General features: G+C 47.0%; 9 protein-coding genes across 9 annotated transcripts; 4 read left to right on the top strand and 5 right to left on the bottom strand.

Moving 5' to 3' along the window:
• Window positions 1-43: 43 nt before the first annotated feature.
• M431DRAFT_87586 (hypothetical protein) lies at window positions 44-2,365 on the bottom strand (the record flags this gene model as incomplete). The annotated part of the gene is made up of 2 exons (XM_024923815.1): window positions 44-2,186; window positions 2,250-2,365. The coding sequence occupies 2 exons, from the start codon at window positions 2,363-2,365 to the stop codon at window positions 44-46; spliced, it is 2,259 nt and encodes a 752-aa protein (XP_024773361.1).
• Window positions 2,366-3,566: 1,201 nt separating this feature from the next.
• On the top strand, window positions 3,567-4,547 carry M431DRAFT_87916 (hypothetical protein; the record flags this gene model as incomplete). Its single annotated transcript, XM_024923847.1, has 1 exon — window positions 3,567-4,547. The coding sequence occupies one exon, from the start codon at window positions 3,567-3,569 to the stop codon at window positions 4,545-4,547; it is 981 nt and encodes a 326-aa protein (XP_024773360.1).
• Window positions 4,548-4,931: 384 nt separating this feature from the next.
• On the bottom strand, window positions 4,932-5,482 carry M431DRAFT_482551 (hypothetical protein; the record flags this gene model as incomplete). The annotated part of the gene is made up of 3 exons (XM_024916048.1): window positions 4,932-5,165; window positions 5,223-5,374; window positions 5,428-5,482. The coding sequence occupies 3 exons, from the start codon at window positions 5,480-5,482 to the stop codon at window positions 4,932-4,934; spliced, it is 441 nt and encodes a 146-aa protein (XP_024773359.1).
• Window positions 5,483-5,880: 398 nt separating this feature from the next.
• On the bottom strand, window positions 5,881-7,095 carry M431DRAFT_482550 (hypothetical protein; the record flags this gene model as incomplete). The annotated part of the gene is made up of 5 exons (XM_024916047.1): window positions 5,881-6,182; window positions 6,244-6,317; window positions 6,388-6,632; window positions 6,699-6,946; window positions 7,020-7,095. The coding sequence occupies 5 exons, from the start codon at window positions 7,093-7,095 to the stop codon at window positions 5,881-5,883; spliced, it is 945 nt and encodes a 314-aa protein (XP_024773358.1).
• Window positions 7,096-8,115: 1,020 nt separating this feature from the next.
• Window positions 8,116-9,650, top strand: M431DRAFT_5980 (hypothetical protein; the record flags this gene model as incomplete). Its single annotated transcript, XM_024921548.1, has 4 exons — window positions 8,116-8,304; window positions 8,358-8,661; window positions 8,721-9,074; window positions 9,127-9,650. 4 exons carry the CDS (start codon window positions 8,116-8,118, stop codon window positions 9,648-9,650), a joined length of 1,371 nt encoding a protein of 456 aa, XP_024773357.1.
• Window positions 9,651-10,110: 460 nt separating this feature from the next.
• M431DRAFT_554876 (hypothetical protein) lies at window positions 10,111-11,136 on the bottom strand (the record flags this gene model as incomplete). Its single annotated transcript, XM_024921407.1, has 2 exons — window positions 10,111-10,737; window positions 10,816-11,136. 2 exons carry the CDS (start codon window positions 11,134-11,136, stop codon window positions 10,144-10,146), a joined length of 915 nt encoding a protein of 304 aa, XP_024773356.1. The 3' UTR covers window positions 10,111-10,143.
• Window positions 11,137-11,728: 592 nt separating this feature from the next.
• Window positions 11,729-13,150, bottom strand: M431DRAFT_17178 (hypothetical protein; the record flags this gene model as incomplete). Its single annotated transcript, XM_024913033.1, has 7 exons — window positions 11,729-11,873; window positions 11,941-12,318; window positions 12,373-12,467; window positions 12,529-12,636; window positions 12,689-12,840; window positions 12,906-13,032; window positions 13,087-13,150. The coding sequence occupies 7 exons, from the start codon at window positions 13,148-13,150 to the stop codon at window positions 11,730-11,732; spliced, it is 1,068 nt and encodes a 355-aa protein (XP_024773355.1).
• A 497-nt stretch (window positions 13,151-13,647) lies between these two features.
• On the top strand, window positions 13,648-14,660 carry M431DRAFT_5977 (hypothetical protein; the record flags this gene model as incomplete). Its single annotated transcript, XM_024921547.1, has 2 exons — window positions 13,648-13,707; window positions 13,764-14,660. 2 exons carry the CDS (start codon window positions 13,648-13,650, stop codon window positions 14,658-14,660), a joined length of 957 nt encoding a protein of 318 aa, XP_024773354.1.
• M431DRAFT_554863 (hypothetical protein) lies at window positions 14,645-15,531 on the top strand. The gene is given in 3 exon segments (XM_024921406.1): window positions 14,645-14,919; window positions 14,977-15,343; window positions 15,356-15,531. The coding sequence occupies 2 exon segments, from the start codon at window positions 14,917-14,919 to the stop codon at window positions 15,322-15,324; spliced, it is 351 nt and encodes a 116-aa protein (XP_024773353.1). The 5' UTR covers window positions 14,645-14,916; the 3' UTR covers window positions 15,325-15,343; window positions 15,356-15,531.
• Window positions 15,532-15,651: the final 120 nt, after the last annotated feature.

Below are 15,651 nucleotides of genomic sequence, written 5' to 3'. Positions count from 1 at the left end.
TCTCAGCTGTATAATCTAATGAGCCCTGCCGTTAAAACCTCACTCATTCTCTTGGATCATCCAAGTCCAGAACTTGTCGTGTCGTCCTCGTACACATTTCAGTGAATTCATCATCTTCCATCCCCTTTTCTGCCGTATACTTTAGTCGAAGAACGCTTTCAATCATACGTCGCAGCCCTTCCAATCCATCCCGTGGGGTAATTTCCAGCTTCTTCCCATCTCGTACGTTGTAGAGTATGATACGGGGTACCTGACCGGACCGAGCGGCCAACAAGTACGCATAAGTACATGCCTGTACGATATGCTCGTTGGAAAGTCGTGAGACAAACTTGATCTCCCATACAGATTCTACGCTTTCAATCTCGCCATCTTCTGAAATGGTGGGAGCGGTGACGACATCGGCTCGACCATAAAGGAGGGTTTCCCTCTTGTCGACAACAAGGTATCGTTTGACGTCAACCTCAAACTTGAGATTAGAAGCTGAGTCTCCAAGCTCACTTTGAAGCCGGCTCTGAGCAAGAACAAGATCCCTAAGGTTCATCCAGTTGAAATCGTGATTTTTCATCTGGAGGTAGCGCGGTTGGTAGCCCGAAATGAGAGCTTGATATGCACAAGCGTTTCTACAAAGTCGAGAAATTTGTTCGTATGTACAAATCGAGGTTCTGTCATCGGTGACCTGGTTGTTGGAGCCGAATAATGTTGCTGCCCCTGTAATAGCATGCTGAAATGCTGCTAGAACCACGAGAGCATTTATATCACCCACCGCCTCGTAGAATCCATTTACTGGATCCGAGCAGACAACATCTCGTATACGAATATGTTCTTTCTCGGGCAGAGATTCTGAGAGCTCTTGGATACACAGATCACGCTGAATAATCGCGTCCAGGCGTTCACCCCGGACATATCGTGCCATGTCTGTGACATTGACTTTGGGGGGTAGGTCAAGCCCAAACTGCAAAGCCCGTCCTGGTGCGTTGGGAGATGCGATTTTGGCCTTATTGGATGTCAAATTGATGACCTCCGCTGTTTCGTACAAGTTATCCACAGACACAAACGGCATCAACTTCTCTCTCTCGTCATGGACCAAGACAAGCTGTTCCACTACACGGGTCAAGGCGACAAACACTTCGTTTGGACAGGTGTTATCAGGAAGATCTCGACCAAGATATCTGAAAAAGGATGCGTCTATCCCCAAGAGAATGACCAAGCCACGCTCTCTACCCTTGAACCCGTGAATAGTAGATATGGACAACTTTCCGTCCCAGACCCTTTCATCTATAGGGCTGTCATAATCGATGGGCGGAGCAATTGGTATGCCATATTCCTTGCTCAGGATGTTGACCAATTTGATCAGAGGTCCATTTTTCCGCACTGAGGGTGCAACAATGGCGCTGTTTTCGGCGCCGTATTGCTTGATCAAAGTTGATAGTTCCTTGGCCAAAGCATTAATGCGGGGAGGAATGTATCTAAAGACTATAGGCTTTGGGCCGGACTTTGAGCTGGTTATATATGAGTCTTCCCCTAGAAAAGTTTTGTTGATGAACTGAACCGTTTCATTTGACAATCGGAAGCTTTCACTCAAAGGAAGTTCAACAAAGGGATGGGAGCTGACAGGGCCCAGCAACTCTGGGGCTTGAGTAAGGTATCTGTGATCGGCGCCACGAAATCGGTAAATGGACTGTCGTTCATCTCCGAGAATGACGAGGCGGGCTGGTCGACCGCCCCTCTTCCGCGTGTTTACTCGAATAAAACAGATGACCAACCAATATAGGAGTTCTGTGCAGTCCTGGAATTCGTCCAGCACAATGATGTCGAAAGGTTTAAAGTCTCCTTCGGGGAGCTCATTTTTGTTTACAGCTCCTTTAATCAGCTCCAATAGTTTGGCGTCGTCCGGTATAACGGTCCCGAAAAGCAACCTTGCCATTTTATGTATGGTGAAAACTCTCGCATTGGGGTAACTTTTGAGTCGGCGTTCGTTTTCAAGCTGAAGTATCTTCAGATAGACGGAAAGGGCTGTGTGCTGGTTTGGGTAATGGGCTACAATGGCTTCTGCCATAGCCGTTTTGCCTGAACCTGGTCGTGCTGATACGACAACATTTTGCTCAGCACAGAGTTTCACGACATTTCCTTGCTCGGGGGATAAAATTAACGAGGGCCCTTTAGTGCGTTGTCGAAATAGGCCGTGGCTCGATGTCAAGAAGCGAGGGTTACGGATATCCGGGGTTTGGGGCTGATGTGTTGTCAATGACGGTGTTAGTACTACCCAATCTTGATAACTTCTGTTACATACCGGCAGTTTAATGGAGAGTGATGATGGCTCTGCCCTTATGGCTAAACGCCGAGTTAAAGATGACAGCGGAAGCATCATGACTCGCAATCCGTTAATGCTCACAGCAATACGAAACTGTCGCTGAGGTGTCTTAGATCATAGGGCAGAGTCTGAGACGCCATACTTAAAATGTTGCCCAGACCAAGGCAATTATAATCTAGAGACCAAAAATTCACTGGGAAGCTTGAGAAGCAAACGAAATAGACAGGTGAATGAGATTTCATCTAGGCATATTGCATGATCAATTCACCATGTCTGTTACATTCACCTGTCAGAGTGAATACATATTATCAGCTGCACTAAGTGAAATGGTGAATTCTGATGCGCATCATATTTAGTAACATAGTGTTGTCGGCAGTGAGGTTCCTAATGATTGTTGCATTAGTGAATCGCACCCTCAAAGAGACGTTTCTCTTATCATCCTGCCTTCTCGACTTCAGACTGTAGAGCAGCTTAGGCAAATTTTGATATACGTTGTGAGTAATTTCATTATTCTTCTCGATATAACCTATGAGATAGCAGCAAAATGAACGGCAGTCCCCTTTTCTTGATTACAATAAATAAGTATGCATTCACCCATCAAAATGTCTCTTGAGGTATCTTCATACCTCTTATATAGTCTACTGAATGTCATTGGTGGTCTTAAAAGAAGTTGTATTAAAATCTCCGTATTAGTGCGGAGCGGAGTCTCCATGTCATAGGCATTAACAAATCGGAGCGAAGTGGAAGGGGAAATCGGACATTATCCCACATAATAAGAGATATGATTAGACTATCTGACAAATTTAGTGTATGGGAGATTTCCAGCACTATGAATCAGATTTGTGGACTTCTACTTGCTCTGGGGCGGATAAGACTCGAACTTGCGGAATTCCGCACCCAAAAGGTAACACTCGATGAATCTTTCCAGGGTCCTACCATGTTGTCAGTGAGGGGACCTAATGATCAATATAGCTGCTTATTCACAAACAGCATGCTTTTCAGACATGTAACTTGGAGTTTTATGGGGTTGCTTGATAGCCAAGCTTCTCCGCCTCTCCGCGGATAGCATTCAAGCCTTCAACACCCTGTTATATATAGGTATGGCTCTATCAGTCTACTTCGGTCATATCATCTTCTAGCTCATCTTCATTCCATACACATAGCCTCTCATCTCTTGCTCTCAAATCCAATACCTACAACACATACTCTCATAAATCTCATTTTATACACCATGGTATCATCCGAGGCACAGACTATGCTAGCAGTATATGCAGCCAAAGGTGATAATGAAAACCCTCTGGCAGGTCTCACAGTTGGCCAAGTGCCCTTGCCTAAGGTTCCAGAGGGTTGGCAACGCGTTAAAATTGAAGCCGCTACCGTCAACTGGCACGACGTTTTCACCCTAAAGGGCGTTGGCATGCACAAAATCACCTTTCCGATTATCTTGGGCTGTGAGGGTGTTGGAACTCTTGAAGATGGATCACGAGTCGTGATTTACCCCGTCATGATCTCACCCGGATATATTGGCGATGAGACAAAGGATGAAAAGCGCAATGTCTTGTCAGAAATTCGAGATGGTACCTTGGCGGAATATGTTGCTGTCCCACCGGCCAACCTTTTGCCTCTACCTAAGGAAATCGACTCGGTATCGGGTGCTGTGCTTGGAATTGCTTGGCTTACTGCTTATCGTATGCTCTTCACCAAGTCCGGACTGCGACCTGGTCAGACTATGCTTGTGCAAGGCAGTTCAGGCGGCGTTACCACGGCTCTTATCCAACTTGGTGTCGCTGCAGGAATGCGTGTATGGGCTACTGGTCGCACTGCTGAGAAAAGAAAGCTTGCAGAGTCTCTAGGCGTCGAGAGAACGTTTGACTCTGGGGAGACGCTTCCTACGCAAGTCGACGCCGTGTTCGATACCAGCGGCACTGTGACTTGGAAGCATTCAGTCGCCTCAGTCAAGACGGGAGGTACAATTGTGGTTTGCGGTGGTCACAGCGGCTTTGAACTGCCTACGGATGCGTTCCGTCTATTGGTTGATCAGCTTAGCATCCATGGAGTCTATGCAGGCACGCTGGACGAGTTTAGAGATCTTATCTCGTTCGTGTCAGCGAGAAAGATTAAGCCTTGTGTCGGAAAAGTTTTACCGTTGTCTGAGGGTTTCGAAGCCTTCAAATCAGTACACGAGGGCAGGACTCAGGGCAAAGTGGTTTTAACAGTGGGTGACGTCGCCGTATGAGGAAGATTATTCGATAAACATGAATGTTGAGAATTGGGCGGACATCAGCTTGACACTTATCTCCTTTTTCTAGACAAGTAGACTTAATATCTGAGGAGATTACGGGAAGTCTATAGCAAATCACTCCACTCTACGATATACAGAGCCATTATTAATCGATCTCTACGTCTGTCCAGCCTCAGTTTGAGTGGGAGTCTCTGAGATCTTGATACATTCTGATAAGCCAGTAATTTATATATTGCACACCACGGCCACGCGCGCCTAGTCTGTAGGCGAGAACATTGAGAACTGCGAATCTGAGGGCGCCAAACTTGCTATCCACGTCTCATCTGTGGATTCCCAACTGTTGTGTTGGATTTGGTTATCCCAAGCATTCTAGCAAAGTTAGTAACGGCTTTGTATTAGCTTTGCTGCAGAAAAGAGACCACCGCAAGCACCTACATCGTCCATGATGGCTTGCCAATGCGTATCATCAAACCATCTCGTGCCCATCTGATCTCCATGCATCGTCCCTGGAGTGCCAATTTCTTGCAACAACGTCCTAGCGCTTAAATCTTCTTGCCTACCATCATTGTCGGGAACTCCTACACGAATCGCTGCCGAGTCGGCGCTTTGGTTCTGTAGACCGGAAGTTCGAGCTCCCAAGGAAAGGACGAGATTTTCCAAGTGACGTACCCTCTCAGCGATGTCGCCAGAGTAGGTCACCCGGCGAGCTTGGGCAGTTCTGTTACGCACCGCAGGATTGGCATACTGGCATGATTGAGACTGGTTGCGTTTTGCGCAGTTGTCGCAGGGATGCCCTCGGTCGCACTTGAGCCTTGAAGTAACTGAATAAGACAAATTGGATATACGTAAGAATGAGGCTTGTAGGTATACTTACTTCTTTTGTCTGCAGTATGTGCAGGACAATTGAGGTCTGAACCGCCTCCCTTCATCGTAAGATGGTGGGTTCATAGAAGGGTCCCTCCTCTCCGATGAGGTTGCCATTCGATTCGCTTATGTTGGAGAGCAACGATTGCTTCACCATTATAGTGAGGAAGTGTTGAATAGTGCCTGATATATAACATAGAAGCCGTGCATTCACGTCTTGTGTCGAGATGAAAGCAAATAGCAATCTACATGTAGGCTGCGGAGTTAGTCGCTCCGCGGATTTAGACTACTATCCGAGCTCCGCCGAGAATGGATGTTATTGACATTCATTAAGATTGGAATATTTCTAAATAAGAGATTTATTAATGAAAAGAATTAATTGCAATCCACCATGTGAACGTTTCTATAACTATTGTAATAAAGCAGCCAAATAAGAGCAGAACACCTTATAGTACAGTCTGATTTACTGTAGGCGTTTCAATTGACTCTCTCCCAGCTCCCACAATCGTGAATTTCCTTCTCTGTCCTTGATCCATTTGTCCGCACGTGAATCCGGCTTGCCAACCGGAACAAAGAACCTTCCCTGCCCTTGTACCGGTGCACTGGGGCTCGTGGCACAATACAGTGAATTGAGTGCTCCGTGGAGAGGCGTGTCACCAGCTCCGAGTTTCATCGCCACCCGGACGACCTTTCCCATAAGGGTCGGGTCGTGTCCTTGCAAATTCGATTTGACGATGCCTGGATGAACAGAGTACGCAGTAATACCTGCGGCGTTGTGGCGCTTTAGTATGAGATGTAATTATCCAGTAGATCTTGGGCAACGTACCTTGCGAACTATAGCGATCATTCAGCTCTTTCGCATCACGTATGATAGCTTGTTTTGAATGTCCGTATCTCTTCCTGGTTCGATTGATTACTTTGGTGAGCGATGATACTTGTAATTTCCCCAATACTATCACAGTCCACTTACCACAGCTCCATCACTCCCTTAGTTGAAGTCATATTGACGTCGTTCCACTGCACTGTGTCGGGGCCGAAAAAGGCTGCATCGCTGGATACATGAACGACTCGAACTCGATCTTTAGTATTCAGAGTTGACGCGGTCGATAACAAAAGAGGCATGAGACTGCTGGTAAAAACGTGAGGCGAAACGTAGTTGACTTGCCACTGCGTCTCGAGCCCATCGGCGGTGAGTTTAAAAGGGACAGTCATGACCTGATCGATGGCTCAGTTAGATGTATGTACTCGCTGGAAAAAATAGGGAGAGTGAACAGAGCGTACACCGGCATTGTTGATCAAGATATCCAGGCGGGTTTCCAGTGTCAAGAAATGCTTGGCAGCTGCCTTGACCGACTTTAGATCTTGTAGATCTATTTGAAGAAAATGCAGGTCAAGCGTCTTTCCCATGGCCGCCTGTGACATTTGGCCGATGGCTTGATTCACTCGCTCTTGAGATCGGCTGGCGATATAGACACGCGCATTGTGAAGCGCGAGTTGGTTGGCTGTCTCATATCCAATACCGGAATTGCCTACCCGCATATACAATTAGCAAGCTACTAAGACTGAAAGCCTCTCTCACTGCTGCGTAACGATAAAGCTTACCTCCAGTAACAATGGCAACGTAGCCACTCAGATCTGGTATGTCATTCTCTGAGAATTCGGGTTCTTTCGAATGCATTGTGGGTGCTTATTAGTCTGCAGGAGAGAAGTCAATTGTCTTTGGAACAAAACAAAACATGATCTGACGAACTCAACACAATATAGTCATTTACCTAAATAGAAGGAACAGCTTCCTTTCATCGCGTCCCAGATGCCGCGCGCAGAGCCCTGCAAGAGTGTTGGAGTGCCGTGAGTGGCTCCGGCCCAAGCCATCCGAGTCCGGAGTAACGCCCGGAGGTCCGGGGATGTGACGCAGACCCGCCCCCCTTTTACCTGGCCCCGTCCGGCAGAGTTGCAGCATGGACCCGGAGTTATTATCTCCTGATCCGGGGCTTAGCCTGTTTCCAAGTACGTAATTATCTCCGGATTTTCGACCAACTCTAAAGTAGCTAAAAAGATATCGAGTTGTCACTGCAGCTCAACCCCCGGCTAGCCATGGGAGCATGAGGCATTCAGCGACTCCACACCTCCGCGGGATTCCGCGGGCGTCCGACACAAGCCCGTACTCGTACTGTAGCTCATCCGACACCCCCCCCCCCTGACTGTATCTATAACCCATCTACAGTACATGGAAAAGCTGATTCCGGCCTAGTATATAACTTGGCATTCATATATGCTACTTGCTTCGTGATTAGTTGGAATATATTGCCATTGAAGTGAAGCATAGGCTAACTAGGCCTAAATTAAATAACATGTCATATACCTACAAGGTAACTTGATCAAATTAAGCCAGGGGTAGGAGGTCGGATAAGATGAGCTACTCCGTACAGTCTTGTTGGATATAATGGTTTGGATCTCCAGGATATCTATTCCAGTGTCATTCCGAACCCGAAGCACATGGTTGATGTATGCGTGCCCTGTGGTCGGCAGAAGGCCTGGGAGGTCATACCAGAGATAGACGCAGTCAAATAAAGGGAGATGGCCGCTTAGAACCATTTGTGCTTTTATCATCCATGAGGACTCCGCCTTCTCTCAAACTTGAATCTGTTCAAGAGAAGTTATTGTATACCGTCGATTACGTAGACCAACATTGGCAATCATGGCGAACAATACTACAGACTCTAATTTACATGTAATTTGCACTACTGTCGACCATCCAGGACATACATATACCAGGAACCCACTACCGGCATCTGCGGATAAAGTCAACAAGCTTTTGCAGGAAAACCACACAAAGTTTCATGCGTTTTTCAATTATCACGAGATCACACATGGGATTTTCCAACACGTATGCTTCCCCTCTTCAAGTCGGCCGAAATTTTCCATCATTGACAGCTTTAGAATCACCATGCGCACCATGCATTGACCCTTTTCGCTCTGGGGGCCTCTCCTAAGCTCATAGAAAAGGCCTATACTACAAACTCAGGCTTTCAGCGGATCCAGCCACCACTGGTTGAAGCAGTTTCCGACCAGCTTGGCGATTGGGCCGTGTTCGAGCTTTCCCTGGCTAATGAGCATAACTACGCCAACTTTCTCCATTATTTCGAGAAATATGCTGCGAAGCATGGCATTGAGGAGCTGGTGAATCGTTTTCTGTTCCATGGCGACCAGTTTGCAGAGCAAGTGTTTGCACGCCAGTTTCTAGGTATGTCCCGGATCGTTGCCCATGTCGGGTAATTGCTAAACAACCACACTAATTATTAGGATTTGTACATCCACTGATTCATACGTTGGCGGGCCTTGAATTTGGTCAACCTGCTATCGTGGCGGAAGGCCTCGCTCAGGCGTGCGTTCACAGGGATGAATATCTGATACCCATCATGTTCGAGATCGAGAAGGTTTCCGCCGCTCACTGTGAACGATGGACTTTGGTCGATATATTCGCAGCTTGCCGTGCCAGCAAAGACTTGAAAAGCAGCGTCAAGTATGACGATTTTGATAAATTGAAAAATGGGTTGTTATTGCGAGCGCGGCAGAGCACCATTGCCATGGCCGGTCGGTGGAGGGTGGAGCCCGACGAGATCGATCTCCGAATGGCAGAACTTCAGAATGCAACTGGTAAGTCAAGCAACATCACTATCGACGTTCAAGGGTTCTGAGATCTAGGCAGCATTCATGCTCGCTGGTGCACAGCGCAGAGGCAAAGCGCCCCGGATGGACTTCTTCACCATGCATGGCACGAACTGCGCCGTTTTTGTCAGTGCATTGGTGCAGAAGTCTTGGGTTTCGCCCGTGGATAAGGCGCGCCTCCTTTCGTGGTTTGGTCGCTTTTCAGTGATTGCGTATCTCGTTCACGGCGCGCCACAGCTTGATCTAACGATTCTTCGCGAAATGACGACAGTTCAGAGTCCGGATGGGTGGGACGATGCCATCCGACGCAGCTGCGCGTTTATGGATGATGGCCATGCTTGCAAGATGGTGCGTTCCCTGGCTTGGGCGGAGCAGACATGCAAACCCTACGAGGGCCTGGATGGCTTTTGTATGGCCGGTGATGATTTTGTCAAGGCGGCTACGATTGTTGCTGATTCACTTACTGGGGATGGTGGGCGATCGGGTCCCGATATGGATGAGTGCTGGATTCGCGGGGCGGGTTTTGATGAAGCCTGGAAAGATGTACCAAGCGTGGGCAAATAGTTTGCGAGAAATGCACTGCTTCTTCTACCAACAATTAAAGTATATATCTCTTCACTACTTACCAGCTAGCATTTAAGCAGCATAGACGTATCCCTATGGACTTGATACCCTAAAGCTTGTTAAGCAGTAAGGCCGCGAATTACGTTTGTTAATGTCTTCTCGAGGCCCTTACTGAAAGGATGAAAGTACCCCATTAGTAGTGCCGCATGGACGATTCCAGAGGCTCATAAGACGGCTCCTAGATCTGGAGTCGCAAAGGATCAATGTCTGGGGCATTGTTTGGAAAGCGGTAGATTACAGAGATATGCACCATGTCGTGATAACATTAAAGACCACTAGTTTATACCCAGCCTTGCCAGAATACTCGGTATGAGTTTCTTACTGCAGACTTAAAGAATAAGACAAAGCTGCGTCTCTCTAAAGCTTTTGGTGCTGTAAGATTGAAGACAAATTTATTCAGGTCGCTATATGTCCTACTGAGAAGATGTACTCATCAAACAATCACATTTCCAGCATCCTTTCTTGCCTGGACAATTTTCTTCAATGCTGCACCTGCCCAGAGTCCTTCTTCATCATCACCGAGGTCAAAGTTGCCTTCAGGCATAACAGCAATTGAGCGACCAACAACATTCTCATCTACGGCACACCGACCCACAGCATCAACAACAGCATCCACTGTTGCAAAGGTCAATCCCTTTCCTTCAGGCATTCCGCTCTTGTCCATGAAGTCTTGGAGAGGCACAGTCAACGGTGTTCTAATGACCCATGGTGCTATCAAATTGCAGCGCACATGCAGTTCATTGTATGATCGCAGTCGAATGCTGCGGAAGAGGCCTCGAATGCCGTACTTGGTGGCGGAATAGATACTGTCGTGACTGTCATCGAGGTAGCCACCCAATGAAGAGAGCAAAATCAGTGACTTCGTCGAGCGATTGCCCGAGCCGGACGTTTGAGAAGAGGGCGCCAATTCGGGCTGCTGCAAGTAATGCAAGGCGAGATAGGTTGAGTAATAGATTCCCTTCAAGTTCACATCCAGACACTTTATGCTCAGGCTGTCTAGATTTGGCCCATTGCCATTAGACGAACCCTCAGTAACGCTAGCAGTTTTTTTATCGGCGATGAGTTGATGCGGCACATTGATTGCCTGAGAGTCAGAGGCCTTGACGAGATCGACCAGGTTGGGTGAATCGTCCACGGCAGCAAAAAGGGCAACAACATCAAGAATATGGCTTGGAGCAAACTTTATCGCCGCTTTGAAAGCTTCAGTCTGCGACGCAGAGTCTGTCACACCGCAAAGAGAAAAGTTGACGCGGTGCTGTCCATCGCCAAATGCATTTTCGGGAGGCGGCTGAATATCTGCAATGGTCACATATGCGCCCGAGGCCACAAAAGCACGGGCTGTGGCAAGGCCCAACCCAGATGAACCACCAGTGATAAGAACAGACTCATCCGCAATGGGATCAAGGTTGGCTGGATCAAATGACATGGTGGTGAGTTGTAGTATAAGAGTCTGATGCAGCAATGTGATATGATTTGGAACATTGGAGTAAAGAGCTAGCAGTAGCTTATTTAAAAGCATGAAGCCAAATCATAGACATTGCGTATCCCTACGGAGTAGAACTACCGGAGAAGTCGAAGGCTTTATGTCCGGGCCGCGGAGTCCCGAATTTATGTTCGGATGCTATGAGACCATCAAGGGCATTCAGGACCGGGGCGTCATGGCTACCATCAAGAATTTCATTGCCAACGAGCAGAAGCATTTTTACCAGGCCTTGGAATGGGTGCTACCAAATGCTCTCTCGTTCTAAATTGACGATCGCAACATGCACGAGGTGTATGCCTGGCCGTTTAGGGATGCTGTCAAGGCCGAGATGTCCGCCGGGCTTCATCGGATCTGCGTCTGGTAACAAAGAGACGATTGCAGTAATTATTAACTTGTTAAGTTATATTAATAAAATGGTACATGTTCTTAATGTTTTAATAACACATCTGCGGGGCAAAGATCATAAACTATTCAAGAAAATTAATGTTAGATCAATTATTATTACATATTTAGTAATATCAATGTTTATAAAACGCTTATAACCACAAAGATTGTGTCAACCACAGTTTCAACGCCTCCGCTTGCCTGCTCGGTACTTTCGAGCCCCGCATAAGGTCCATGACCGGTTGTGCGTGGAATTCACCCTTCCCAAGTATCACTGTTGTCTCCGGATTGTGTTTCTGTTAATCGTCTTAGTCTGGCTCCATGTGCGGAACTTGAAGTACTGTTATGACGAGTCGGCCTTACCTTGAACTTTGTAACCCATGTCTCGATGCTGTCTCTTGCGAGTTCGTACTCCCCAAAGAGAACGATTGCCTTCTTTACCCTTATATCTTTCCACCACTCTTCTGATGCCAAGCCTGGGTTAATATATATATCTCGAACGCTGTGCCCCGCATAGTTGTCACCCCAGGTTTTTATAGCACCCTGGTCGAGCCAGTCTTTCTTCGCGTTTTCTACTGCCGACGGTGTCGTGGCATCAAAGTCTGTGATCGGTGATGCGAGAATAACGCCTTGGAGGTCTTCTCTCAGTTCAAGAAGCGGAACATCTGGGGCCGGATGCTTGATATGTGACAGGAGGGCAAGAGCCAGATTCCCTGCTGCCGAATCTCCGACTAGTGTAATCTTCTATCACTCAGCAAGTCTCATCGTTATGGTATATGGAATCGTTTGTCATACATCTGATGGGTTCCGTCCTGTCTTTTCAAGCAAGTACTTTAGGGCTGTCGCTCCTTGGCTCAATTGGCGCGGATACTGAGAGCCTGGTGCGAGATCTATACATACGCATTAGTATGCGACACAAATGAACGACTGTGTCTAGTAAATTGCTCTTACCTGTGGATACTACTAGAACCGCTGCCTCACGTCCCTCGCGCTCAAGTGTTTTTGCACAATTGGCTGCGAATTGCAGATGAAATCTGCTAGAAGGGAGAACAAAGCTTCCTATGTAAAGCGTTACTAGAGCAAGATGGAGATGGTCGTTGTTTCACCATACCGGGGAAGTAAAGCAAGACCCTTTTGCATTCTTGGGAACCAATCCAATGGCAACGTGTTCCATCGGACAGCAAAATGCTATTCTCGGAAATTCCCGTTCTTTGGGCGAATTGAGAATAGACTAGATCGGTGCTGGTGTTTCGATCCAGATATCTTCGTTTTAAGAACAATTAGCAGACATGTACTACGTATTGTCCGGGTATCTCTCTTGCACCTACTGGAACTGTGCCACTGACAAGCGGGCTGTCTTTCGTAAAAGATGATGAATAACGCGTGTCGAGTAGCCAGGCGCCCCTGCGGAGCCTTGAAATAAAGCTGTGAATAGTCCGAAAATGCCGCTCAAGACTTCAGATGTATTAACGTCAGCTATAAGTCAAAATGATGTTGAGGATAACTAACGAATTTCTGCAATAGACACAACAATATCGATTCTCTCGCTTCTCATCAACGTTGGGTGAGACATGTCTATGAAAACGTATCCTCAACGGAGATGGTTAGATGTGCTGATCGGAAAATTAATGACAAAGGTTATAGTTTTAATGGCTGAATAGTTATCAACCCATTTGTTCGGACCATGGTTATCTCCTCCCTCCGAGCAAGGTGGCAGTGACATTTCGTCCCGATTTGGCGTGCCGCGGAGGCGGAGCTAATATCTCCGAGTGGGCATCCGTCTGCTATTTCACTGTTCTGGAACGATTCCACGAGTCATTGGCCCTTTTGCGACCGGATGTATTTGAACTACCGTCAGCTGATGCTGCTTAAACGTAGCTCGATTGGGAGATAGTGTGTTATACGGTCCGCGTTGAAGTTACAAATGTAACTTTCTTAAGAGAGAGCAGCTATCTTGAGGCATCTATCCTCTCTCTTTTAACCAATTTTTTTTCCCGCTCATCTTAAACGAATTTTGCTCTGTCTGCCACAACCGCTAATTCTTCCTCGCATTTATCAAGTATACACAAGATGGCCGCTCAGAAAAAACTAGACGTTCATCATCACTTTTTCCTCGAGGAAGCATTATCCGTATGTATAGGAAGCCGTCAAGAATCTCACCGCATAAAAATTGAAAGGGTTTGCAGGAGTCTATGCCTCAATGGACGAAAGCCTTCGTCAAACCTTGGAATGCCTCAGCTAGTCAAAAATTCATGAGTGCCATCGGCAGCACATTCACAATCCTATCCTACCCACCGGTACTTATAACCAAGCAACAAGAAGACCAAGGGGTGACACGTGAAGTGAACAAATACGCTGCCTCACTTTGCTCGGCAAACCCGCAACAGTTTGGCTTCTTTGCCATTGTTCCTTCCTTGCAAAACATAACGGCCGTTATTGCCGAGATCAGATATGCATATGAAGAGCTTCATGCCAATGGAATCACTCTTCTTACGAGCTACGACGGTGCTTACTTGGGAAACGAGATATTCAACCCCATATGGGAGGAGCTGGACAAGCACAATGCAGTAGTCTTTGTTCATCCTCACGGAGCATGCGTCGATTGTGGGCTCGCGCATCCGGCACTCCTGCCTCCCATCTTAGACTATCCGCACGAGACGACTAAGACAGCTATGGACATGATACTAAACCATACAGTTCGAAAGTACCCCAATTGCAAAATCATTCTCGCTCATGCCGGCGGAACGCTGCCATATCTGGTTCATCGGGCCGCCAGCTTAGTCCCACAAGTCCTCAAGAGTACTGCCACGGACAGCTCTGTCATGTCATCTGAAGATATACTTGGTGATGCCAAGCTCTTTTATTATGAGCTTGCGCTATCATCCAGTCCTCACACGCTCGACACGCTCCTGAAGAACTTTCCCTCGGATCATATTCTATTTGGAACGGACTTTCCCGCTGTATCTGAGGACGTAGCCATCAAACTCTCAAATGAGCTAAACGATTACAACATGGATGAAGCAAAAAGGGACGATGTGTATTGGGAAACTGCCATAAAGCTATTTCCTAGGCTTGCAGGATGATCGAAAGTGGTTGCTCAACCTCGCTTGTAGGGTATTTCTTGATCATTACATTCAGAACGGAATTTTCGTTTTGTTTATCGAAAATAAAATAACAAGGTTACGCGTATTTTACCTTGGAATCGTAGTCTACGACACTCTCTGCAGCAAAGGAGGTTCGACAAATCATTCAAGATTCAGAGCCATTCCTACCCCTGCCTGGTGTGCACGATGGCTTTTCCGCTCTCGTTTGCCTAGAGGTTAGCTCGAGGACCTATACATGGTAAGTGTTACTGGGCATCCGAACTGCTGATAGCCTTGCTTAAATTCGAGTTGAAAGACCGTAGTCGGGAGTAGCGCCTCTATCCTAGAACAAGAAGATCTCGGGCTACTCTCCCATGGCCAGACGCGAGCAAATGCTAAAAGGATTTCTGTCTTGGCGGCGCTTCCTGAATACGAAAATGCCCGCGTGGAGTCTGGAGTTGCTGGGTTGTATAGAGAAGATCAGGTACAACCAAGAGATGCGGGCATCTCTCTGGCTGGCAAAGATGTTGTTAGTCGTGAGGTCATCCGCAGTCAAAGATTAGCAGTTGTCAAGGCACGAAGCCGGATTAAAAGCGACATAAAATTATTGCTCGGACAAATGCTTTCCAGACGGACGGCTATAATGAGACCATTCAACGCGTGAATGAGGCACACGAGGCTGTGTGCTAGCGTAGCTTTTTTGAGAGACTGGTGCCTAAGGAGCAGGCCTCCCGGTTAATTAAAGATCTTGCGCCTATGCTTGTTCTGCTTAACATGGTCGAGGCTGGAGCTACTCCATCTTTTGGCGCCAAAGCAGGCACGAGAAATGGGTTTCAAGGCCATGATTTTTCCCTTCGTAATCATTGAACCTTAAAAAGATTCGAAATTTGAAGCGATACATTGAGACTGCATAGCTTTATTCTGTTGCGGGTTGTCATGATGCACGAATAGCTCTTTTACATAGTATAATAGTATAAGTCAAGTCTACTTT

Source organism: Trichoderma harzianum (genome assembly GCF_003025095.1).
Source record: "Trichoderma harzianum CBS 226.95 unplaced genomic scaffold M431scaffold_7, whole genome shotgun sequence".
In the NCBI taxonomy this organism is placed as follows: domain Eukaryota; kingdom Fungi; phylum Ascomycota; class Sordariomycetes; order Hypocreales; family Hypocreaceae; genus Trichoderma; species Trichoderma harzianum.
Note: the sequence above shows the minus strand (reverse complement) of the source record. Positions and strands in the feature narration are given on the sequence as shown.